General features: G+C 42.6%; 1 protein-coding gene across 4 annotated transcripts in view; it reads right to left on the bottom strand.

Annotated features, from left to right (window-relative positions):
* LOC135107080 (uncharacterized) overlaps positions 1-26,797 on the bottom strand; it is a 153,695-nt gene that overhangs the window by 22,622 nt on the left and 104,276 nt on the right. For all 4 annotated transcript variants that reach the window (XM_064016711.1, XM_064016710.1, XM_064016709.1 and 1 more), the window contains one exon: positions 22,885-23,046. In XM_064016711.1, coding sequence (XP_063872781.1) covers positions 22,885-23,046 — 162 coding nt within the window. The remainder of the gene's footprint in view (positions 1-22,884; positions 23,047-26,797) is intronic.

Raw genomic sequence — 26,797 nt, 5'->3', positions numbered from 1 at the left:
TTTGGTCTTGTAAAGTGTTTTGAGTATATTATGAAGTGTTTTGGGTGTGTTTGGGGGCATATTGAGGTCTTGTGAGTTTGTTTTGAGTTTATTTAGGGTGTTTCAAGTGTTTCGGGTGAGTTTGGATGTGTGTCGGGTGTTTTATTTGAGTTTGTGTGGGATGTTCTGGGTGCGGTAGTAGTAGTAGAAGGAGAAAAATAGATAAATGGAGGAGGAGAAGGAGGAGGAGGAAGTAGTAAGGAGAAATGGAGAAGGAGGAGGGGGCATAACAGGTAAATACCAAGAAGCCTATGTTTAGCTTAGTTTTCCTGCCTGCCCTGCTTTTTCTCTGTAATATTTCATGTGTTTTGGGTGTTTTAAGTGTGTTTTGGATGTATTTAGGAGTGTTGTGGAGTGTTTTGTGAATGTTTAAGTATGTTTAGGATGTATATTTGCTATTATATCTGTGTTTTGTGTGAATTTAAGGTGTTTAAAGTGTGGCTTAGGATGTTTTTAGGTGTATTTTACATGTATTTAGTCTTGTAAAGTGTTATGAGTATATTGTGAAGTGTTTTGGGTGTGTTTTTGGTATATTGAGGTGTTGTGAGTTTGTTTTGAGTTTATTTAGGGTGTTTCAAGTGTTTCGGGTGATTTTGGATGTGTGTCGGGTCTTTTATTTGAGTTTGTGTGCGGTGTTCTGGGTGCGGTAGTAGTAGTAGAAGGAGAAAAATAGATAAATGGAGGAGGAGAAGGAGGAGGAAGTAGTAAGGAGAAATGGAGAAGAAGGATGGGGCATAACAGGTAAATACCAAGAAGCCCATGTTTAGCTTAGTTTTCCTGCCTGCCCTGCTTTTTTTCTGTAATATTTCATGTGTTTTGGGTGTTTTAAGTGTGTTTTGGATGTATTTAGGAGTGTTGTGGAGTGTTTTGTGAATGTTTAAGTGTGTTTAGGATGTATATTTGCTATTATATCTGTTTTGTGTGAATTTAGGATGTTTAAAGTGTGTCTTAGGATGTTTTTAGGTGTATTTTACGTGTATTTAGTCTTGTAAAGTGTTATGAGTATATTGTGCAGTGTTTTGGGTGTGTTTGGGGTCATATTGAGGTGTTGTGAGTTTGTTTTGAGTTTATTTAGGGTGTTTCAAGTGTTTCGGATGAGTTTGGATGTGTGTCAGGTCTTTTATTTGAGTTTGTGTGGGTTGTTCTGGGTGCAGTAATAGTAGTAGAAGGAGAAAAATAGATAAATTGAGGAGTAGGAGGAGGAGGAAGTAGTAAGGAGAAATGGAGAAGAAGGAGGAGGGGGCATAACAGGTAAATACCAAGAAGCCTATGTTTAGCTTAGTTTTCCTGCCTGCCCTGCTTTTTTTCTGTAATATTTCATGTGTTTTGGGTGTTTTAAGTGTGTTTTGGATGTATTTAGGAGTGTTGTGGAGTGTTTTGTGAATGTTTAAGTGTGTTTAGGATGTATATTTGCTATATTATCTGTGTTTTGTGTGAATTTAGGGTGTTTAAAGTGTGTCTTAGGATGTTTTTAGGTGTATTTTACGTGTATTTAGTCTTGTAAATTGTTTTGAGTATATTGTGGAGTATTTTGGGTATGTTTGGGGGCATATTAAGGTGTTGTGAGTTTGTTTTGAGTTTATTTAGGGTGTTTCAAGTGTTTCGGGTGAGTTTGGATGTGTGTCGGGTCTTTTATTTGAGTTTGTGTGGGGTGTTCTGGGTGCAGTAGTAGTAGTAGAAGGAGAAAAATAGATAAATGGAGGAGGAGGAGGAGGAGGAGGAGGAAGTAGTAAGGAGAAATGGAGGAGAAGGAGGAGGGGGCATAACAGGTAAATACCAAGAAGACCATGTTTAGCTTACTTTTCCTTCCTGCCCTGCTTTTTCTCTGTAATATTTCATGTGTTTTGGGTGTTTTAAGTGTGTTTTGGATGTATTTAGGAGTGTTGTGGAGTGTTTTGTGAATGTTTAAGTGTGTTTATGATGTATATTTGCTATTATATCTGTGTTTTGTTTGAATTTAGGGTGTTTAAAGTGTGGCTTAGGATGTTTTTAGGTGTATTTTACGTGTATTTAGTCTTGTAAAGTGTTTTGAGTATATTGTGCAGTTTTTTGGGTGTGTTTGGGGGCATATTGAGGTGTTGTGAGTTTGTTTTGAGTTTATTTAGGGTGTTTCAAGTGTTTCGGATGAGTTTGGATGTGTGTCGGGTCTTTTATTTGAGTTTGTGTGGGTTGTTCTGGGTGCAGTAATAGTAGTAGAAGGAGAAAAATAGATAAATTGAGGAGTAGAAGGAAGAGGAAGTAGTAAGGAGAAATGGAGAAGAAGGAGGAGGGGGCATAACAAGTAAATACCAAGAAGCCCATGTTTAGCTTAGTTTTCCTGCCTGCCCTGCTTTTTTTCTGTAATATTTCATGTGTTTTGGGTGTTTTAAGTGTGTTTTGGATGTATTTAGGAGTGTTGTGGAGTGTTTTGTGAATGTTTAAGTGTGTTTAGGATGTATATTTGCTATTATATCTGTGTTTTGTGTGAATTTAGGGTGTTTAAAGTGTGGCTTAGGATGTTTTTAGGTGTATTTTACGTGTTTTTAGTCTTGTAAAGTGTTTTGAGTATATTGTGGAGTGTTTTGGGTGTGTTTGGGGGCATATTGAGGTGTTGTGAGTTTGTTTTGAGTTTATTTAGGTTGTTTCAAGTGTTTCGGGTGAGTTTGGATGTGTGTCGGGTCTTTTATTTGAGTTTGTGTGGGGTCTTCTGGGTGCAGTAGTAGTAGTAGTAGTAGAAGGAGAAAAATAGATAAATGGAGGAGGAGGAGGAAGTAGTAAAGAGAAATGGAGGAGCAGGAGGAGGGGGCATAACAGGTAAATACCAAGAAGACCATGTTTAGCTTAGTTTTCCTTCCTGCCCTGCTTTTTCTCTGTAATATTTCATGTGTTTTGGGTGTTTTAAGTTTGTTTTGGATGTATTTAGGAGTGTTGTGGAGTGTTTTGTGAATGTTTAAGTGTGTTTAGGATGTATATTTGCTATTATATCTGTGTTTTGTGTGAATTTAGGGTGTTTAAAGTGTGGCTTAGGATGTTTTTAGGTGTATTTTACATGTATTTAGTCTTGTAAAGTGTTATGAGTATATTGTGAAGTGTTTTGGGTGTGTTTTTGGTATATTGAGGTGTTGTGAGTTTGTTTTGAGTTTATTTAGGGTGTTTCAAGTGTTTCGGGTGAGTTTGGACTTGTGTCGGGTCTTTTATTTGAGTTTGTGTGGGGTGTTCTGGGTGCAATAATAGTAGTAGAAGGAGAAAAATAGATAAATGGAGGAGGAGGAGGAGGAGGAGGAAGTAGTAAGGAGAAATGGAGGAGCAGGAGGAGGGGGCATAACAGGTAAATACCAAGAAGACCATGTTTAGCTTACTTTTCCTTCCTGCCCTGCTTTTTCTCTGTAATATTTCATGTGTTTTAGGTGTTTTAAGTGTGTTTTGGATGTATTTAGGAGTGTTGTGGAGTGTTTTGTGAATGTTTAAGTGTGTTTAGGATGTATATTTGCTATTATATCTGTGTTTTGTGTGAATTTAGGGTGTTTAAAGTGTGGCTTAGGATGTTTTTAGGTGTATTTTACGTGTATTTGGTCTTGTAAAGTGTTTTGAGTATATTATGAAGTGTTTTGGGTGTGTTTGGGGGCATATTGAGGTGTTGTGAGTTTGTTTTGAGTTTATTTAGGGTGTTTCAAGTGTTTCGGGTGAGTTTGGATGTGTGTCGGGTCTTTTATTTGAGTTTGTGTGGGATGTTCTGGGTGCGGTAGTAGTAGTAGAAGGAGAAAAATAGATAAATGGAGGAGGAGAAGGAGGAGGAAGTAGTAAGGAGAAATGGAGAAGAAGGAGGAGGGGGCATAACAGGTAAATACCAAGAAGCCCATGTTTAGCTTAGTTTTCCTGCCTGCCCTGCTTTTTTCCGTAATATTTCATGTGTTTTGGGTGTTTTAAGTGTGTTTTGGATGTATTTAGGAGTGTTGTGGAGTGTTTTGTGAATGTTTAAGTGTGTTTAGGATATATATTTGTTATTATATCTGTGTTTTGTGTGAATTTAGGGTGTTTAAAGTGTGGCTTAGGATGTTTTTAGGTGTATTTTATGTGTATTTAGTCTTGTAAAATGTTTTGAGTATATTATGAAGTGTCTTGGGTGTGTTTGGGGGCATATTGAGGTGTTGTGAGTTTGTTTTGAGTTTATTTAGGGTGTTTCAAGTGTTTCGGGTGAGTTTGGATGTGTGTCGGGTGTTTTATTTGAGTTTGTGTGGGATGTTCTGGGTGCAGTAGTAGTAGTAGAAGGAGAAAAATAGATAAATGGAGGAGGAGAAGGAGGAGGAAGTAGTAAGGAGAAATGGAGAAGAAGGAGGAGGGGGCATAACAGGTAAATACCAAGAAGACCATGTTTAGCTTAGTTTTCCTGCCTACCCTGCTTTTTTTCTGTAATATTTCATGTGTTTTGGGTGTTTTAAGTGTGTTTTGGATGTATTTAGGAATGTTGTGGAGTGTTTTGTGAATGTTTAAGTGTGTTTAGGATGTATATTTGCTATTATATCTGTGTTTTGTGTGAATTTAGGGTGTTTAAAGTGTGGCTTAGGATGTTTTTAGGTGTATTTTATGTGTATTTAGTCTTGTAAATTGTTTTGAGTATATTGTGGAGTGTTTTGGGTGTGTTTGTGGGAATATTGAGGTGTTGTGAGTTTGTTTTGAGTTTATTTAGGGTGTTTCAAGTGTTTCGGGTGAGTTTGGATGTGTGTCGGGTCTTTTATTTGAGTTTGTGTGGGATGTTCTGGGTGCGGTAGTAGTAGTAGAAGGAGAAAAATAGATAAATGGAGGAGGAGGAGGAGGGGGAAGTAGTAAGGAGAAATAAAGGAGAAGGAGGAGGGGGCATAACAGGTAAATACCAAGAAGACCATGTTTAGCTTACTTTTCCTTCCTGCCCTGCTTTTTCTCTGTAATATTTCATGTGTTTTGGGTGTTTTAAGTGTGTTTTGGATGTATTTAGGAGTGTTGTGGAGTGTTTTGTGAATGTTTAAATGTGTTTAGGATGTATATTTGCTATTATATCTGTGTTTTGTGTGAATTTAGGGTGTTTAAAGTGTGGCTTAGGATGTTTTTAGGTGTATTTTATGTGTATTTAGTCTTGTAAAGTGTTTTGAGTATATTGTGGAGTGTTTTGGGTGTGTTTGGGGGCATATTGATGTGTTGTGAGTTTGTTTTGAGTTTATTTAGGGTGTTTCAAGTGTTTCGGGTGAGCTTGGATGTGTGTCGGGTCTTTTATTTGGGTTTGTGTGGGGTGTTCTGGGTGCGTCTTAGTTTGGTTTGGGCGTATCCTGTTGTGGGATGTTTTTGGTGTGTTTGAATGAGTTTTGGGATATTTTGAGTGTGTTTTGGCTGTTTTGAGTGTTTGGGTGAGTTTTGTGGGTAGTTTGAGGTGTTTTGAGTGTATTTTGGATGTTTTGAGTGTGTTTTGGGTGAGTTTTATTGGTATTCTAGGGTGTTGTGGGGTGTTTTGGGTGTGTTTTGGATGTTTTTAGTCTATTTCGGTTGTGTTGGATGAGTTTTGTGGGTATATCAGGGTGTTTTGAGTGTGTTGAATGAGCTTTGTGGGTATATCAGGGTGTTTTGAGTGTGTTGGATGAGTTTTGTGGGTATATCAGGGTCTTTTGAGTGTCTTGGATGTTTTCAGCATGATATAGGTGTGTTTGAGTGAGTTTTATGGATATTTTGAGATGATGTGGGGTGTTTTGAGCATGTTTTTGGATGAATAATATGTGTTTTGTGTGTTTCTGGGTGAGTTTTGTGGGTACATTTGGGTGTTGTGGGGTATTTTGAGTGTGTTTGGATGTTAAGCATGTCTTAGGTGTGATTGGATGAGTTTTGTTATATTTAATGGTGTTTTGAGCGTGGTTTGGGTGAGTTTTGTTGTATTTAGGGTGCTTTGTGTGCCGTACCAGAAGGATAACTGAGGGTGCAGGTCCAATGGAGTTTCAAAGAAAATAGAAAGTCCACTGGAGTTTCAAAGCAAATAATGAGTAGGCCCACTGGAGTTGCTAAGTTGTCCATTGTTTGGTGCTTAGTTAATTTCTTGTAGGCTATCAGAGATTTTCTCTCTCTCTCTCTCTCTCTCTCTCTCTCTCTCTCTCTCTCTCTCTCTCTCTCTCTCTCTCTCTCTCTCTCTCTCTCTCTCTCTCCCTTTTCCATAAGTTGTTAATTTATCTGTATTTTGTTTACGATAATAATGGTACATAACTGATGGTTCATAGCAGCTAGGTACATAGCAGCCATGGATGGTACACAGCAGCACAGCAGCCAATGGTACATAGTGGCCTGTTACCCTCTCTCTCTCTCTCTCTCTCTCTCTCTCTCTCTCTCTCTCTCTCTCTCTCTCTCTCTCTCTCTCTCTCTCTCTCTCTCTCTCTCTCTCTCTCTCTCTCTCTCTCTCTCTCTGTCAGCCACTATTTCTGGTGAGACAGTTGGGTAATTTCTTTTTCTTTACCATCACCACCAATACCACCACTACACACACACACACACACACACACACACACACACACACACACACACATACGTCACCATTACCACCACCATCACTGTCACGAAGCAAATCAAACCGAAGAGAATAGACAACAGGTGGGGATGAACGAAGGATTTAAGAGGAACAACAGGGCATCAAGAGACGATATTAGCTGGAGGAAGTACACGTGATTCTTCTCCTTTGCTTTCTTTTTACTTTTCTCTCTCTCTAATTAACCATTTCACTGCGACGCGAAGCAATTATCAGCACCAGAAGCAACGCATGAAGTCTTTATAAGCGTCTACAAGAAAGTGATGAAAAAGAATACATTTTTCAATTTCTTCTCAGTTCAAAGATTGAATGTGGCTATCAAGACAAGGAAAATAGAAAAAAAAAGCCTTCTGAAGTGCCGGTCTCAAAGAAAGGTCAAAAGGATCATCCAAAATTGAAACCTTCCTCTTGAAAGAGTTCAAGTCATAGGAAGGAGGATATACAGAAGCAGGCACAGACTTTACCAGAAAACGAGCCGAATGATTGAGAATACTGGCTAACTCTTGCATTAAAGAGGTGAATGGAATAGGGGTAAGAGAAAATAGAACGTCTTTTGCAGCTAGGGCGCGGAAGGAAGCAGTTAGCAAAACCAGAAGAGCAGTTAGCAGCAGAAGATAGCAAGATATACAGCATTACGGCAGTGGGAGAAAGGTTGAAAACAGTCAGGCAGAGGAGATCAGCTCATACGATGAGATGCTTTCAATATCACCTTATATTGAATGTTGTAGTGTTAAAAGTCTTGAAGCAATAAGGGCACTGCTTCGCGAGGCTTGTGACCGCCTTGCAAGACTAAAAGGCTCTCGCTTGCTAAGACAACAGGAAGAAATGTATACCAGGCCTCGCCCTTCATCTGCATCACAAGGACTCGAGGAGAAAGTGTAGTCAAATTCACGGAGGATATTCGCATACTGAAGCCACGTGCACATCGCCTCTACTGCCTCTGGCGGTTCCCACTGCCCCCCTCCCCACCCAAGCGCATCCACCCCAGCCACAAAGCTTCCCCCACTGTCCCCCACTGCACCCCAAACGTTCTGTTCCGACGCGCTGATGGTGAAGGTTAGACCTTAGAAGTGTGCAGGGGCTAATCCTGATGGCAAGGGTTATTAGCATGTTAGAAGCAGTTAAACGGATACCTCTTACATTCTTCCGAGTCATTATCCATTTTTCCTTCCTACTTTCCAAACTTCTTACTCTCAGAGATTTGACATTTTTAGTCCCCTGGTATTTTTTTTTTTTCTTTTCTCTCCCTGTTCAGTTTTCCAGCAAGGATCAGACTCTCTCCTTTCATCAGCCACCTCACATTGTAAAGTTCCCAGCATTTTTTTAGTCCACTCCGTTTCAAAGCGCCCTTTCTTCTCGCCCTGTTAAGTTTCTGAGCATTCGAGGACCAGCTTGCCACTTTAGCGACTCCTGCCAGAGAGGAAAAATGCCATACGCTGTGTTATTTCCATGCATTTCATTGGTTCTAGCTGGAGTTTTTGCCTAGCTCTCCTTACTCCAAGCGTCTACATATCTGGGTACCCTGTTGTGTTGTTCCCGTGACTAAAGGAGAGGTCTTGATCATGTTTCGTACCCTGAATGTATCTGAAATAGGGAGAAGATATGTGTTTGTAGTAGGAGTTAAATATGTAGTTTTGATTATATTTTGTAGGGGTTAAGATTGAGTACTCTCTCTCTCTCTCTCTCTCTCTCTCTCTCTCTCTCTCTCTCTCTCTCTCTCTCTCTCTCTCTCTCTCTCTCTCTCTCTCTCTCTCTCTCCTTCAAGATCGCTTTGTATGTAAATGAACTAAAAGACAGCGATCCAACCGATGACGTATGGTAATGGCGAAGCGGCTGACCGGACATCGAGCATCGCCAGTTCGAATCTCGGCCAAGGTTCGGAGCCTCATACACACACACACACACACACACACTCTCTCTCTCTCTCTCTCTCTCTCTCTCTCTCTCTCTCTCTCTCTCTCTCTCTCTCTCTCATGACGGCCACTCTTGCATCTTGTTTTTTTCTTTTTTTCTTTTTTTTCCCCTCACTGTATCTCTTTGCCTTAATGGTTTTACTTTAGGCAATTGATTTTTTTTTTCTCTCTCTCTTTTAACTGGTACCGTGAAAATCCCTTTGCACCGCCGTCACTCTTGTTTATTGCCAACGCATTCCCCGCCTGCACTAATGCTATTTTCAGCCTGATGGACTGCAAAGCCGTGGCCAAACACCGCCAGACACCAGGCACTGTTTTCATCTCGTATATCTAACACTGAGTATGGTCACTGCATATCAATCCGGGGAGCCACCGTGGTACAATGGGACCGCGCGCTCTAGGAGGGGGCCGAAGGGTTCCTAAGCCTCACAGGTTCGAACCCTGAGGCACCGAACTAGCCCCAATACACTAGGGGGAACGGGACGTAAAAATTGAATTGAATCTTGAAGTAGAGAGATAGAGAAAGTACTCAAATAACTGTAGAACAACTGTATAACTGGCGAGGGTCAGATGTTTGTGTCTACAGTCATCCTCGTTTTGTCACTTTAAGTTACGGTTTGAGATACATTTCATACTTATGTGGGTAAGTATGTATCTATCTAACCTGTTGGTAGTAAAATATGCAGTTGTTTATGTAAATCAACACCAGTGGAGAAGGAGAAAGTCGAAGGCCTGTCCTGATAGTAGTTTCGGTAATATATCACCTCCAGTTCTTTAATCCTTTACCCTTTCTTGCCACTACCATCTCTCTCTCTCTCTCTCTCTCTCTCTCTCTCTCTCTCTCTCTCTCTCTCTCTCTCTCTCTCTCTCTCTCTCTCTTTGATGTCTTTTTCGTCCTCCTTTTTTTATCTCCCTCGTTTTTACAGAAATAGCCACATTTCTCCCACAATCCAGCCTTACCCGCCCTCACATCCTGCCGCCCTGCTCGCCCCCCTGCGCTTCTATCCCTCCCCTCAGCCTCTAAGCAGCAGCGCGAGGAATATTAAGTAAAAACGGTGATTATGGCGTGAATATTCAGTAGCAGCTTCAAAACGTATTCTGTAACAAAAGCATAACAAAAGGGTGTGGCTTGAGAACTTCCCTACTTGCTGTGTGGGAGTGAAGTGAAAGAATATATACTACAATGGCAATGTTGTGTGTGTGTGTGTGTGTGTGTGTGTGTGTGTGTGTGTGTGTGTGTGTGTGTGTGTGTGTGTGTGTGTGTGTGTGTGTATGTAGCGTTTTTGTTTATGAATTTTATATCATTCCTTGTAGCTGTGATCAATAAGACTATCTATATATCCATCTACATATTTATCTTTCTACCTACGTATGCATGTATGTATCTATCTATCTCTGTGTGTATGCTTCACATCGTGTCATTTCTGTATTGAGTTGCGACGTATTAGTTTGGAAGACTGGTATTTTATGTGCGCTTCCTTCAAACACACCAATAAACGCAGTGCATGTACTCTCCTGATACTGATGGATAGGCAGTTGACATAATCCCTCTGCCACATGAACAAAGACTGCAGCATGAATGTTGTACACGACCACCACAATTTGTAATGATCGTACCCAAACCAATTTCCACTCGGTTCATATGCTATATTCTGTTTCACGAGAGTTGGCGACACACAAAGAACTGTCTAAATACACGTAGTTTACTTGTTCCAGCCGTGGATAAGCAGACTATAATACTGCTATCACTATCTATTACTACTACTAAAGTCATTATAACCGAAATCAATCCAGTCTTCACCGCCTTCTCCATCATTTGTTTTGAAACTTGTGAGAGTAAATTCTGTTGACTTTCCGAACTAAAAACTTTATCTGTTTCTTGATGACCAACTTTTCTCTTTCCCTTCCAAGATGTAAATTCACTTCACAACTTTTTATTACTCTATATTCGCGGGGGATGATGTATTCAGTACCGTCACATTCTTTGTCTGAATGAAGAATAATTAATTCCGTTCCTCCTTAGGCTATTGTGACTTGCCCTTAACAATTTAATTCTAAATTTATTTGGAAGAACTTTTTTTTTTTATATATATATATAGCAGTATCATTATTTTCTTCTATTATTTTGTTGCTCTATTCTACGTTCTAAGTGTCAAGAAGCCACCTAGTGTTAGCCAAATAAACTAATGCAAAATATTTATCCTCTTCTATCCATTCCTTACTCCCATCCCCAGTAACTTCATCTCATTCCCATCTCCCCACCTCGCTCTCTTTTGCCACCTAGATCCTCTCCTCTCAAACAGACTCTTCCCGGGCACTCAGTCGAGCAGCACAAGCAGGCTGGACATCAAACGTGTTATGAGTAACAGACAGAAGCCGAATTCCATCAAGTTTTTCGCCAGCTGACTCCAACACCCTTTGTGCTTCGCGTCCATAGCATTCCATAGATTCCGGCAGATACAATGGCGAAGAGGTCCTGGGTGACGCTCCTCTTCTCTTTTATATCCTTAATACAATAAGCTCCCATCGAAATTACCAAGTGGTCGCCCGAGAATATTAGGGGAGAGATAGACAGATAGACAGACAGATAGAAAGATACTTATGTTGCTTTTATAGTAGTTGTAGTAGTAGTAGTAGTTGTAGTTGTAGTAGTAGTAGTAGTAGTAGTAAAAAATAAGAACGGGAGGAATAAGAAGAGCAGCAGCAGTACCAGCATAAAAAAAAAAAACAGTGTTGGTGGTACCGTTGGAAGCGGAGGTAGTGGTGGTGGTGGTAGCGGTGCGGACGAAACGTAATGAAATAGAAATAATTCATTCCCGTGTGTATTATATGAATATTGCATTAAGTTCAGCCTGGGATTCAAATTGACGAGATAAATGCAGTTTTCATCCGCTTAATGCATATGCGGGAGAATAATGCAGAGTGCGTTACGCCGCGGGCTGGATGCAATAAACGCCCCCGAATTCCCGACTCGATCCGGCGCCACGTGTGCGAAATACACAGCAGCGAAATGGCAAGCAGCCTGGGAGTGAAAGAGCGACGGCAAGGCTGACGGATAACTGTGCTAGATGAAGGAATGAGATAAGAGCTCTTGCATGGACGGGAATGAGTGGTTAGTGACTCAGGTAAAAATCATTAGAATTTAAGGATGCTCTGAAGATTCCAGTGATGATTAAACGATGACATTCCACTATCAATAGGAAAAAAACACCCAAGAAAACCCGAATAATAATTTATGTGTGCTTTGAAGACTAGTCCTAACTCAGTTAAGAATACGTGCGCACATCGAGACTTCTATGCCCGCGCCTCAATCGCCTCTCCTTCACTGGTGTCCCTCACTGCACAACCTTGTCTTTGTTGACCAGACACCAATTAACAACCTTCCTCCCTCCCCTCCCTTGTATCGCAACTTAGAAAAGAAAAGCTTCCTCCAACTAAAAGGAAAAAAATGCGCAATAATTGATGAACTTGCTAATGACACACTCACACACACACACACACACACGCATACTCACGTTAAGTTTAATTATGACGAGGAAACTGAAAACTTCACCCGTGTTTTATTGTATGTTAAATGGTACAGACAAGCAATACGAGAATACTGTGAAATAACACAACACAACTTTCACTCACTCCACGTCAGAAACCGATAAAAATTTTAGCCACCTATCAAAACAACAAATACACACACACACACACACACACACACACACACACACACACACACACACACACACACACACACATACACACACGGGAAAGGTCTAGCATTATTCTGATACCTTACCTAACCTAACCTAACTTATTCCAACCTAACTTAACCTAACCGCACACACGCACACACACCCACCCACACACACACACACACACACACACACACACACACACACACACACACACAGCATACCAGCACTTCAAAGGATGACTACATATTCCATCAGGCAACTGTGAGTGACATTAACAGCGCGCCTCTCAAATCCATATCAGGAGCCGGCCAAATGCATTCCGTGAGGGCAACACACCTGCTGCTACACCCACGCCAGTCCATTTGCACCTGCGACTCGCCAAAAAGGTCACGACTAGCGGGAAGGTGAAGGAAAGGAATGAGAGAGGGAGGGAGGAGGTGAAATGTGACGGGAATAGGAGATAGAGAGAGGGAAGGCTGGGTCTCTCTCTCTCTCTCTCTCTCTCTCTCTCTCTCTCTCTCTCTCTCTCTCTCTCTCTCTCTCTCTCTCTCTCTCTCTCTCTACAAGGTTAAATTATTATTTTCTTTTTATGTTCTCTCATCTTCACTTCTTCACCCATCTTCCGTTCTCCTTTTCCTCCTCCTCCTCCTCCTCCTCCTCCTCCTCCTCCTCCTCCTCCTCCTCCTCTTATTCTTTTTTCACTATCGTCCTTTTTACATGGTTCACTTTTCTCTGTGTTTACACCTAAAGGCACCTCCTTCTCCTCCTCCTCCTCCTCTTCTTCTTCTTCTTCTTCTTCTTCTTCTTCTTCTTCTTCTTCTTCTTCTTCTTCTCCTCGTCGTCTTCATCTTTTTTCACTTTATCTTTCCTCTCACAATCTTTACCCACGTTTTTTCTTATTCGTCTTCCTCCTCCTTCTCCTGCTCCTCCACCTCCTCCACCTTCTTCTCTTCCTCCTCTTCCAGTTACTCTTTTTCTTCGTCTTTTTCAGTACCGTCATTTCCTTTGTTCCCTTTCTGCATGCTCCTGTGTTGTTTCTTCTTTTTCTTCTTCCTTCTTGTCTTTTTCCTTGTTCTTCTGAAATTATCTATCCCCCTCCTCCACTTCTCCTCTTTCTTCTTATTCCTTTTCTTTCAGCATGCTTCTCTCTTTTTTTTTTAGTCTTTTTTCTTTCTTCTTATTTTTTTCTCCTCCTTCTCCTCCTCCACCTTGTCCTCCTCTTCCTTCATCATCTCTTCTTCTTCTTCCTGTCCTCTCCTTGCTTTATCAATTACGCCTTCGCTCTCATCTTCTTTCATCTCTTTACTCCTCCTCCTCCTCCTCCTCCTCCTCCTCCTCCTCCTCCTCCTCCGTGTCGTTCGCAAGCTCCTCATTTTCCTCTCATTTTTCTCCCCCGGCTCCTCACTTCTCTCACCGCCCACAGCTCTCTCTCTCTCCTCCCTCCCACCCATCTCTCACCCCCCCCCAAGAGTCCCGTCAGATGCAGTGTTCTCTCCTTCATTAGACACGAGACGCGACGAGAAGAAGCGAATAATGGTGAGAGTAATCGCTGAGAAAAACAATAAAGAGGAGGAGGAGGAGGAGGAGGAGAAGGAGGAGGAGGGTGTAATGGTCAGAGTAATTGGCGAAGAAAATGGTATTCCAGATGATTTTGTTTGGGAGGAGGAGGAAGAGGAGGAGGAGGAGGAGGAGGAGGAGGAAAAAATAAGAAGGAAAGAAAGCAGATATAGAATTTAAGAAAAATAAGCAAAAAAGAAGAAAAAAAGAAAAGTTAAAAGCAAGAGGAGGAAGAAGAGGAGAAGGAGGAGGCGGAGGAGGATGATTCATAATCCTCCATCATTATTTCTGTTCCATTAAACCGAGATAAAATATTTGTCCTGATCATTGGGTTTTAGAATTCAAGCTTTTTGTTGTTGTTGTTGTTGTTGTTGTTGTTGTTGTTGTTGTTGTCTCGTGCACTTTTTTTTATCTTCTTGTATTCGTTTTTCCCAATATTATTTTCTCTTCCTCGTATTCCTTACCTCTCCCTTCCTCTCTGTCTTTCTTTCTCTCTCATTTCTTTTTCTTCAATTTCCATCATTCCCTCCCTCCCGCTCTTCCTCCCTTCCCAATGTCTCATTTACTCCACATTATTCTCTCTCTCTCTCTCTCTCTCTCTCTCTCTCTCTCTCTCTCTCTCTCTCTCTCTCTCTCTCTCTCTCTCTCTCTCTCTCGCATATTTACTTTCCTCCACCTCTTCTTCCTCCTCCTCCTCCTCCTCCTCCTCCTCCTCCTCCTCCTCCTCCTCCTCCTTCTCCTTCTTTTGTCCTATACCTTCCTTTCCTTCCTCCATTCATCCTTCTCCTCCTAATCTTCCTCTCTCTCCTCCTCCTCCTCTTCTAACGCTTCATCCCCACCCACTTCTCCTCCACATCTCTCTTTCTCCCACCATAACGCTCCCATCGCCCCCCGACCCACACACGCGCTGCTGTTTCCCGTCAGCTTGTGCCGCCTTCGTCAGGTGCACCCAGGATATTGTAGTAGGAGGCGGCGGATGTCAAGCGCACCACTCTTCCTCTCGCCTTCCCGCGGACAACACTTTTGTTAATATTCTCGCAGCATGAACACAAAAATATCGCTGAAAATTGTAAGGTTGGTTGGCAGAAGGCGGAAGGATGGAGGGAGAGAGGGAGGGAGGAGCTTTTATGATCCGTGTCTGTCTCTCTTTTTCTCTCTCTCTCTCTCTCTCTCTCTCTCTCTCTCTCTCTCTCTCTCTCTCTCTCTCTCTCTCTCTCTCTCTCTCTCTCTCTCTCTCGTTTGTGAACAGTGTAAGATAAAAATAGAAATATGATACACGTGATTCAGTTCGTGGTAAAATTCTTCAGTTCCTGGTAATTTTTTGAGTAATTCGGTGTTTGATTGGGTAAATCTTCAATAAATGTGAGGAATAATTACATATAGCTATGAATTTATTTTATTGACCTTTTCTTTTTTTCTTTATATAGTCAGGAATAGCTAGGTATTTCTACAAGAGAATCAATCCCTTAACATAAAAATTACGACACAGTTAGGGAGATAAAATTTATAGTGAAAGTTGGAAATACTCACCAGGTATTTTAGATGATAGAGTCCCCCAGAAAGAGTTACAAAATAATTAAACATTTGCATGGGAGATTAATGCAAAATATAACGCATAATCAGGTATTAAAATTATAAACTCTTAGTGGAAAGAAAAAAAAAAGAAAAAAAATAATTCATCATTTGGACGGGAAAGTCATTAGGTAGTAAAAAATTAAAATAATTAGACACGCGAATGGAGGAAAAGAAAAAAAAACACTAAGACTGATTGAATAATTAATGAATACGGAGGTTCTTTTGCAGCAGTCGACAAGGTATTGAAGGAGGAACACAATGACTGATTGAGTCTTAACAACTGCCTCATAAAGCTCGCACAAAACTTTATTCTCTCGTAAAGAAGATGCATCAGGAACAGCTGAGAGAGAGAGAGAGAGAGAGAGAGAGAGAGAGAGAGAGAGAGAGAGAGAGAGAGAGAGAGAGAGAGAGAGAGAGAGAGAGAGAGAGAGAGAGACCCACTGACAAACAGATATATAGCCAGCCAGCCAGCCAGACAGACAGACAGACAGGTAGCTAGCCAGCCATTAAACCATCCATCCATCCATCCAAACAGACAAATAACCAGTCATCCAGCCAGAAAGCCATCCATTCATCCATCCATGTATCCATCCATCCATCCAGATAAACAGACAGACAGACAAACAGACAGACAGATAGTCACATACGCACCCAACCATCTATTCAGACAACCAGCTAGCCATCCAGACAGACTGACAGACATTGCCAGCCATCCTTCCCTCCCTCCTTCCCTCCAGACAGACAGACAGACAGACAGACTTAAGGGTAAGTGATAATTGAAGCATCAAAAAATGCCTCGAGGAAGAGGGACTTAATTACTGAGGTCCTGCAAAAGCCAGAGGTCAGAGGAACGGAAGGGTAAGTGGCCTTGAACTGCTGGCAGGGAGACATGACGGTGAAGAGGAGCGAGAGAGAGAAATAATGAAATGCCTAATGTTTAAATTGATTCGTTTTCTGTCTCTCTGTCTTTCTGTTCCTTTCTCTAGTGACCCTCAGATTAACATACAGTAAGGCAAAGGAAGATCAGACTACATCAAACTGTCTCTATCTAATCTAATATTTATTGCAAGGAGTTCCCTATGGTAAAACTTCCTCCCTCGTTTTCTCTCATATACTCGATCCTTACACATTCCAGTGCTTTCAAGTCTCCCTCCTGATTCTCCCATCAAATACTGGAGTATCCTCTGCTCTTATTACAAAGGGGTCGCTCTCTCTTACACCAACACTGACCTGTTCTTCTCTCGTATATTCTTGCTGTAATACCCCTTCTCTTCCCCTATCGTCAGGCAAGCACGTCATTCCACAGTGTCTTCACCAATAAAGTTCTACAATATTTTTTTCTTCTGCATCTTTTTTTTTTTTCCTGCTTCTTCTGGTCTTCTACTGTTTCTGTTTCTCCTCTCTTTTTTTTTTTTTTGTGCTCTATAATTCAGAGTTTTAATATATTTTTATCCTTTGAAGATAACACCATTTGAACATGAAAACGTTAGGCTATATGATAAACAATACTCCTTAATTCATGGTCTTCCTGTTACACATTCTGGTCTCTTGTATACAGAACATTTTCCCCACGTCTTTTATTTCCACTCACGCCCTGACATCTCTATTAAAAGCTTTCACTCAGTCTAGTAGCTCTGCATCCACGCCAGACTTTGTATTTCCCTCACTGCGTTTCACTTGAGCTTAACATACGCCTCACTGGCCTCCAAGATCACGAAGTGCTGAACAAATGTTAAGAAAACTGTGTATTTTATCCTGAAAAATGAAGGTGAAACACGAGTCTACCAAGTGAGGTTACGGGGATAAGATAGGAAATAACAGGATGAAGCTTAATAAAGTTAGATTTAAAAAAAAGATGTAGGAAGGAATTGCTTCTCAAAAACATTGGTAGATGAATGAAAAAAGATTCAGTAATCAGGATGTTAATGCCGAGTCACTAGGGAGCTTTAAAATATTAGACACATTTAAGGATGAGGATGACTGGTGAAAACAGGTAGGCATGTTTCATACAGGGAGTGCCATGTATAGGTCTGATGGCTTCTTGCATCTTCCTTTATTTTTCTATGTTCTTAAGTCTGCAGGTGACCTTAAATCGGCAAAACCCAGCCGATTTCTGCGAAGACGTCTAGAATTAGCTGCGTGTACGGAGGGATGCATGGGTTGGACAAACATGGCGTGCAAGAGTGCAGCCCAATAAAAGCTGCATTCCGTCAATCTTCTGTCCTTCAGGGTTGTTGCCGTGCCTTTCTTTCCCAGACTGGCACAAACTGCAGTCCTGGCGTGGGTCTTTCAGGCAATTTCCACCGCAGAGGCAAGCACGGGGAGCAGGAGGCGAGCGGCTCAATCCCAGGGCGAGCTGGACCAAATACAATTAGCGGCCCCGCGACTTCTGGTGTTTACAAAGGACGCGCTAAAACTTGCTGTTTGTTCTGTGGTCGAAGTGTAGGATATTAATAACTAAACAGGGGTCGTCATTAATGAGATGAAATAAAGCAAATTATGGACCAATATTCATCATCATTATCAACACCATTACCATCATTATCACAATCAACACAAGTCTTTTTCACTCACCCGGGTCTTTTTCTGTGCAAGGGCTCCATCAACTGCTACTTCACACACACACACACACACACACACACACACACACACACACAACGGAAGCCTGTCAGATGCAGAGGTCCAGTACGTATAGCAAGAGACGGAAAAGGCTGGAGACATTTCAATAAAGAGTATTTGCAACAGAGAAAGAGATGTGTGTGTGTGTGTGTGTGTGTGTGTGTGTGTGTGTGTGTGTAGTTTGTCTTTCTATGCAAATTATGTTTTCTTGTCTTTACCGACCACCTCTCACCGCTCTCTCTCTCTCTCTCTCTCTCTCTCTCTCTCTCTCTCTCTCTCTCTCTCTCTCTCTCTCTCTCTCTCTCTCTCTCTCTCTCTCTCTCTCTCACACACACACACACACACACACACACACACACACACACACTGCCTTTATCCGATTGTTTGCTCTGGGGTTCAAATTTGCCCTGAGCTCGAGTTTCAAAATGGATTCCACGCGTGGGAGAAGACTGGCAGTGGCGCGCATTTACAGAGAAAAATGTCTGGCTGGGAAATACCTGGGAGGAGCAGAGGATCGCGACGAGAAGCCTGGCAGGGGAAGAGTCCGTTAGGTAAGGAAAGAACAGGTAAAATACGTGGAGAAAAGAGCAAGCGGTGAGGACTGTGAGAGGCGGACAGCTTGGAATGTATAAGCAAGCAAGCAAGGTCTGGTTTCCGGGAACGGTTAGTGACGCGTCTAAACTGAAGGATGAAATTATCAGAACCAATGACAGAAGGAGTCACGGAGGGCGTTGAAACGGTAAAGGGACGAGAATGTGCAGGGTGATTCACGGCCAGACATGACGAAAGAAAGGTGGCGGCAGAGGAGGATAGGTAGATAGGAGATACGGGAGATAGGAAGCAAATGATGGGGTATGTAGATGAATGGTTGGGTAGGGTGTGCATGGATGAGTGGGTGTGTGGTTGGGTAGATATGGGTAGGTGCTTGGTTGGCTGGACGGGTGTGGATGCTGAATCGTGATGGCTGCAACACTCACCTCAAACTTACTTACGCCAACACCTGCATCAGAGAACTCTATCTCCCTCCCCCTCTCCTTCTCTCTCTCTCTCTCTCTCTATGACCAACCCAGGAACTCCGAACTCCGAACTCAAACAGGGACGATACACGGGAGGACACACACGCTATACAAAATTCAAGGTAGTGAATCGCGTTTTCGCCAACCACAGTGACCCATGCTGAGGTTGTACTTTTTTTTTATGTAGGAGGGACACCAGCCAAGAGCAACAAAAATCTCATAAAAAAAAATAAATAAATAAAAAAACAGGCCCACTGAGACACCGGTCCGAGAATAAGGTCCAAAGCGGTAGTCATAAATTGAAGGATAAGTGTCTCGAAATCTCCCTCTTAAAAGAATTCAAGTCATAGGAAGGTGGAAATACAGAGGCAGGAAGCATATTTGTCCATTTATCAAATATTAGTTGCTCCATTTATACAGTGATAATTATTCATGCGGGTGAAGAGGGGAACGGAAGCCATGCTCGTGGAAGGGTGAGGAGACTGTAGTGGAAACGTTGCATCCCTACCAGTTGGACTCAGACATAATAGATAGATAGATTAGATAGATAGATAGATAGAGAGATAGATAGATAGATAGATAGACAGATAGATAGATAGATACAGAGACAGAAAGAGACAAAGAGAAAAACAGAGGCAGAGAAACACACACACACACACACACACACACACACACACATATACACACCCATGCCGTACAAAATTAACAAATATGATAAACTCTATGGAAATTACTCCCCGAAAATGGAGAATAAACGCAGAACAGATCCCTTTAAACGACCTTTTAACTAACTCCTGAGGCATGTTTAGCACGCATCTCTCCTAGAGTGAAAGGTAACCCGGTGCACCACGCATTTAGTTTAGAATTTTCGTATTTACTTTCAATTCACTGGTCACCTCTTCTTGTTTTTTCTATCATTCCTTCGTTTAATATTCAGGACACACCCCGGCCATAGATTTGGTTATAGAAATGAAGGACTTGGGGTGCAATATTCCAAGGCCACGTGAGATTACTGTACGAGGACACGCTGAAAAACTTAGTCGTCCAGTAAAATAAAAATGTGATGCGCTTGGAATGACTGGAATATAATGATGAATGTAGTGTTGCTTGCATCATTAAATGTAAGTAGATTAAAGAATGTAGCAGGAGAGAGAGAGAGAGAGAGAGAGAGAGAGAGAGAGAGAGAGAGAGAGAGAGAGAGAGAGAGAGAGAGAGAGAGAGAGAGAGAGAGAGAGAGAGAGAGAGAGATTCATAACATTGGGAGAAAGGGAGAGAGGTGATACATTTTAAAGTCTTAGCATGTCTTCAAGGAGTCGACAACGCCTGTGTTATATCATACAGCGAAGCATCCAGCAAATCACACATCACCAAGTACATTTCCATCTTTTTCGACTATTTACGTGTATTTATTCAGATATTTTTCGCTTTTCATAATTTCAGCAAAGTCTGTTTGTTTCTTCCTTCCTTCGTTATATTTCCCGGATAAGTTACGTTAGGTTAGATTAGGTCAAGTTAGTTTTAGATTAGGTTATTTTGCTTCAAGGCCCCGGGCAAGTTTCTATTTGACCTTCTAGTGTTGAAAACATATTTTGTGCTCGTAACCTTCCGTTATTCACTTCGCCTCGACTCTGTTTTCCCAAGATTCCCTTGTTTAGCTGATTGTGTTAATACACTGTGAAAGATAATGTTGCTTTTCTTTGTCCTCCTCCTCCTCCTCCTCCTCCTCCTCCTCCTTTTCTTCTATCATCCTTACTCGTTTTCCTCGTCCTCGTCTCTATTTTCTTCCTCAGTCGTCCTTCCTTGCAATTCTCCCTCCTCCTCCCTCCCTCCTCCTCCTCCTCCTCCTCCTCCTCCTCCTCCTCCTCCTCCTCCTCTTCTTCTATCATCCTTCCTCGTTTTCCTCGTCCCCCGTATTTATTTTCTTCCTCAGTCATCCTTCCTTGCAATTATTCTCCTCCCTCTTCCTCTTCCTCCTCTTCCTCCTCCTCTCCATCACTAGTATCATCAACGGTGTGCCCCAAACTTTCAGCACCTCCCCCGCGCTCGTACAGTTCCAAGTGGAAAGTTTATGGTTGCATGTAAGGAATGAATTTACTATAGCCATGAATATCCCTTTAGTTCGCTGAGCTCTCTCTGTATGTTAGCGTGATGTATTCATGCCACGATGTACTTCCGTGTTGATTCATGTGTTTATTTCGTATTAGTATTATATTTTTCCAGGGTCGGGTGTGTGTGTGTGTGTGTGTGTGTGTGTGTGTGTGTGTGTGTGTGTGTGTGTATGCGTGTGTATGTGTGCTGGGTGGGGGATTGATGGCAGTGTATGTGTGAGTAGCTGTGTTTTTTTTTTTTCTTTTACGTAAGAGGGACACTGGCCAAGGACAACAAAAATAGCGAAAAAGACCCATTTGAGGTGCAAGCCCCAAAAGAAAAGGGAAAAGAATCATCCAAAATCGGAGATAAGTGGATGTGTGAGTGGATGGGTCTCTCTCTCTCTCTCTCTCTCTCTCTCTCTCTCCTCTTCTCTCTCTCTCCTCTCTCTCCTTCTCTCTCTCTTCTCCTCTCTCTCTCTCTCTCTCTCTCTCTCTCTCTCACGTACCGATTTATGACGCCACATCGCTATCGCTTGTTGGTGCGCCACTTTTAAACCACCCTTTATTACCAAGGTGCCTAGCTAGATTTCCAGATTCCGGCAAGTGTTCAAATTAAACGGTGTCAAATTACACGAATACCCGACACGCAGCAGACCATGAGCTAGGTTTTTCATTTCCTCCTCAGCGGTACGCGATGCCTCTCACATTACGCGGCCCTAGCAACACCCAACCGCCGCCTCCACTGTTGGTAACCGAGTGTCGAGCTTGGTGTGTGCTGATGTCGGGTCCAACAGTCCTGGGAGCTTTCTTCTTTGTATAAGGGATGTCAGAATGTACAGGTGAATATGATATTGAAATGTAACAGTGGCTAAGTATTATGTGATGTGATTATCTTTATTTGCGCACAGACACATCCGAGCGCACACACACACACACACAGACACACACGAATCTTCCCTGCCATCCCACTAATGACACTTCCTCTATATCATACGAGTATAAGACCATTCGTAGCAAAAATACCCTGGCCCTTCACTCTCCCGTCTGCCTCCTCCTCATGCAAAGCAGCCATCCACATTCATAGCAGTAAGCGGCCACTGAAACCTGCGTTGGATCATTCCCCCGTGAGGGCTTGTGTGTTACGGAGACAAGATTCAGTGCAATTTCTGCCCTAGCGTGAACCTATGTCAATAAGCCGTTGCGCAGCGTCGAGACGGAAGGCCTAGACTATAACACCCCTTGAACAAATCACATTCTGGACTCCAAACAGGCTGGGAAGGCGAGAGGATGGCGCCTTGAAATCCAATCACCAACCGAAAACATAAACACAAGGGAGCATAGCAGCGTAGGACCTGAACGTTGCTAGCTGATTCGGGCTAACCAGATAGGTATAGATGAACAGAGAGAGAGAGAGAGAGAGGAGAGAGAGAGAGAGAGAGAGAGAGAGGAGAGAGAGAGAGAGAGAGAGAGAGAGAGAGAGAGAGAGAGAGAGAGAGAGAGAGAGAACACTTAAACCAAATAAAAATACTTCGAAAAAACTTACACCTCTTAAGACACATTACAGAAAAAAAGAAGCTCCTCTCAACACACACACACACACCACACACACACACACACACACAGGACGTTCACTCCGCTTTTCGTCCGATCAACGAGGTTAAACAACAGTGGATCTGGCTAGTACTTAAATAGCCCGGGAACTACCGGATGCAGTTGGCGTTCCCCACACACACACACACACACACAAACAAATCTTGTTCACTAAATGGTAAAATCCTCGCCAATCAATAAACAAACAGACTGAAGTTCATATCCCGCTCAGGTAGGCCAAGATCCTCACGTTCCCATCAAATTAAAAAAACATCCAACACTCACTTATCCCGCAGGTTGTAGACGCCCCCCGTAGCCGCCATCCACCTGCAGCAGGGAAGCCATCAAATCGGCGCCCTTAAACACGTTCACCACGAAGAACTCAGCCGGGTAGGTCCTCTTACCCCGTTTCTTGTACACTCTGGTCACGAACCCATAGAACACAACCTAGAAGAAAAAGAAGCAAGTGGTGAGTCTATCATATCATCAGTAGAGAGAACAAGAGAAGGTAGAAGTTCAGGATTGGAGTTGGGGATGGGATGGAAGGAGAGAAAGAAAGAAAGGAGAGAGAGAGGAGCGATTAATCTGCAGCACAGCATCTCTAGGGACGAGTGGAGCAAGAAAATATAGAAGCCCATGCAAGGAAGGAAGAACAAAGGGGAGACAGAAAGAGAAAGAGAGAAAAGAATGAAAGGACAAATGTAAGAACCACACACACTGCTCATCAGCCAATACAAAACTCCTTCTGTACACTAATGAAAAGCACTTGGGAGGAGTCGCATTCTTCCCTTCCCTACCAACTTACAAGAAATCACTTAATTTCTGCAAAAAGTCACCACACTATCTTAACCTAAAATGTGACCTCCGCTCTTACTCCTTGCTCCCGTTACGATTCAGCTCCCGCCTTGATCATCAGTATGGACGGAGTGTTAAAAGGATTTGACGTAACTTTTCACTCAGTGTACGAGTCGTTTGTTACATTTTGATAGAGATTTTTTATATGGATATTTTCAGTTGCCTGAGTATATATGAGTTTTATCTAGCTGTGTTTACATTCTCTCTCTCTCTCTCTCTCCTCTCTCTCTCTCTCTCTCTCTCTCTCTCTCTCTCTCTCTCTCTTCTCTCTCTCTCTCTCTCTCTCTCTCTCGCTGATTGTTTCACTTTAATAGTTACGGAGCTTTGGGCACAGAGAGAGAGCGAGAGAGAGAGAGAGAGAGAGAGAGAGAGAGAGAGAGAGAGGAGAGAGAAGATGAGAGAGAGAGAGAGAGAGAGAAGAGAGAGAGAGAGAGGAGAGAGAGAGAGAAAGGAAGGTGCCGTGGGAACAGGTGTCCTTCGTTAATTAGCCTTTCCTTATACCTGAATCCTCAAGGTATCATTAGCAGTCTTACCTTACCTCCACCCTCTTAGAGATAACGCCCCACCTTCACTTCCTACGTGGTTCAGTGGTGCAAGTATAGAACAATAATGGTAATAGTTGTATACTCGTGTCACGTGTAGCTAGGGAGGCTGGTAGGGAGGGAGGGTGGGTGGGTAGGAGTGTTGTTGGGACAGGCCAGGTCTGTCTCTCGCGTGTAGAGGAGAAACGCTCCCATGGAAAATATTTAGCGTCCTTGCAGGGAAATGTTGTTTGCAGGGAAAATATACAAACGCTAATAACATAGAGGGAAAAAAATATCGTTGCATACAAGCAGGGCGTTGAACACACACACACACACACACACACACACACACACACACACACACACACACACACACACACACTTACATCCAAACCCACACACACCACACATGCGCACGCACCTCTCTCACGTACAAAGAGCTAGAGAGAAAACAAGAAAAGTAGAAATAAAGTAACTGATGCAAAAAAAGTTATATCAATTGATAAAGGGATTTTTTACTCGCTAAATTTCTGTGTAAAGTGAAACGTTGATGAACTCCAACATTATTATCTACGCACAGAGGGCTAATTGGACGGAGGGAGGGAAGGAGAGAGAGAGAGGGAGGAACGTCCAGAGAGTAATGTAATAACAGAACGAGCAAACAAGTACCCAGGCGAATAATAATAACACAAGGAGGGACGTAGCTGAGTGGGATAATACTTAGGATCTTCACGGTAACATGTCTTTGTCAGGTAAAAGTGCTCTTCTGGCCTCTAAGAAAGGGATATACGGCGGCAGCTCCAGCAAGGGATCGGAGCTACTGTGAGGGAGACACGCAATAGGAGGGTAAACACTAGCCACTCGGAAGACGCTGTAAAGGAACACGGGGAGATTGAACCTTTATGGGAGGACGCACACACACACACACACACACACACACACGCACGCACACACTATCTGCACTGTGTCCGAAGCGCGTGAAGCAATGTTCATTACATACAAACACTTCACTTTCCGTATCCTTTAGAATTTCGCTGCCAATCTTGACTATCAGGCTGCAGTGGAAGCTACTGGGATGTTCTCGTAGGTGTTTTCCTTGTTATTTTTATTCTGATTTAAGTTTTCCTCCCACAGGTTTTCCCCCTGATGAAACCTGAGGGAAGGAAGCTAAATTAAATTCGAAATAACAAAGACAACACCGTCGAAAAATCCGAATAACTTCTGTGGAAACCGGAAATTCGGATGTCACATTGACCTTGTTTCACCACAGACTCAAAAGGCCAATGAGACGGAGATGAACGTCAAGGCCACGAGCAGCTATGCCCTACGTCCCCACCTTTACCTTACTAATGGATAAGAAAGGGAAGGAAAAGTGGAGAACAGGGTCAGAAAGTCAGGATTTGCAGCTTGCCGGAATAAAGACGAATTCCTGGAGGGGGTTCAAAGGCGAGGCACTGAGCTAATCTCTTTCATCTAGAAGCTTCCTCTGTGTCGAAGAAATAGTGAAGACAGAAGTGCGTCCATTCACTGGCGATGAGGATGAGTGTGAGAGGGGAAGTTGGCGTGTGGTTCTAGCTGCTGCCCCTTCAAAGTTAATGGTCTGATGTAATGACCGGGAAGGTTTTTGCTCGTCCATTTGCGAGCGATAAAGTGCAATGTAATGTAATCAGATGTAATTTAAATCTTCGTCTCGAGTTTATGTGAGGCCTCCTGTTGTGTTGCAGTCACTTGTGTTGTGTTTATCTGGTATTGTGTTGTGTTGCGTTGCTTTATCTTGTCTAATCTTGTATTGTCTGTTATATTCTATTCCATGGCTCTGTGTTGTGCTGCGTTGTGTTGTGGTGTGTTATCTTGTCTAATCTTGTCTTGTATTGCACTGTATTGTATGCGATTCTACTTTGTTTTTGTGTTCAGTTGCGCTGTGTTGAGCAAAGTTCAGTTGTATTGCATTACGACAGCGTCAGTCTTGCTAAAACGGAATTATCTAGTGTTGCATAACTGTCCAGTACTGTTAAGCTAAGGCACGGTGTTTTGTAACAGTACCTTACACTACACTGACTTGGAATTCGCTTTACTGAACCTTAGTTGAACCTTGGTGTTTTGAGAAGCCCCGTATTTGTGCGTCGGCGGCTAATGCAGTGCTGAGTTACGGCGCTACAACTCCAGGGTTATTACGCGTTACGAGCTAAAAGACAAAAAGACAGTGGCGTTATTTAACCTGCAACATTTAAGGCACCTCTGCCGAGAGCTCCTGAGGTAATGCAGTAATGTCCTGTGGGAGGAAAATAGTGTTGTTTACAAGCTCCCTGTTTCTCACCTGACAAGATGCGGAACAAAAGACGAGAAGGTTTTTAGTGTTATTTTTCTTTCCCTCTATTATTTTTTTCCTTTGTAATTGATGTGCATGGAGGGTCCAGTCAGCTGTGGTGGTGGTGGTGGTAGTAGTAGGAGAAGTGGAGGAGGAGGAGGAGGAGGAGGAGGAGGAGGAGGAGGACGTGACATTCCCGTCATGCTCCTATTTTTTCACCTTCATCGCCTTTTTCTTCCTTGCTATTCATTGTACATAACTTTTTCTTCACGCTTCTTTCGTTTTCTAGACTTCCCTCGTGTCTTCCTTGTTATTCAGTACACATTTATATTTTCTCTTCACGTTTTCACCTCCCTTCACTACCTTTCTGTTTTCCTTCCTACAATTCACCCGCTTTCCTTCATCTTTCTTCCTTCCCCACCACCTCCTCGCCCGCTGGTTTCCCGAACTTGTCAAGCCTCCCCACCATCCATCACACCAGCCAGCGTTCCATCACCCACAACACCAGTAA

The sequence above is a fragment of the Scylla paramamosain genome, chromosome 14 (genome assembly GCF_035594125.1).
Source record: "Scylla paramamosain isolate STU-SP2022 chromosome 14, ASM3559412v1, whole genome shotgun sequence".
Lineage (NCBI taxonomy): Eukaryota > Metazoa > Arthropoda > Malacostraca > Decapoda > Portunidae > Scylla > Scylla paramamosain.
This window is presented reverse-complemented; position numbering and strand designations above follow the sequence as displayed.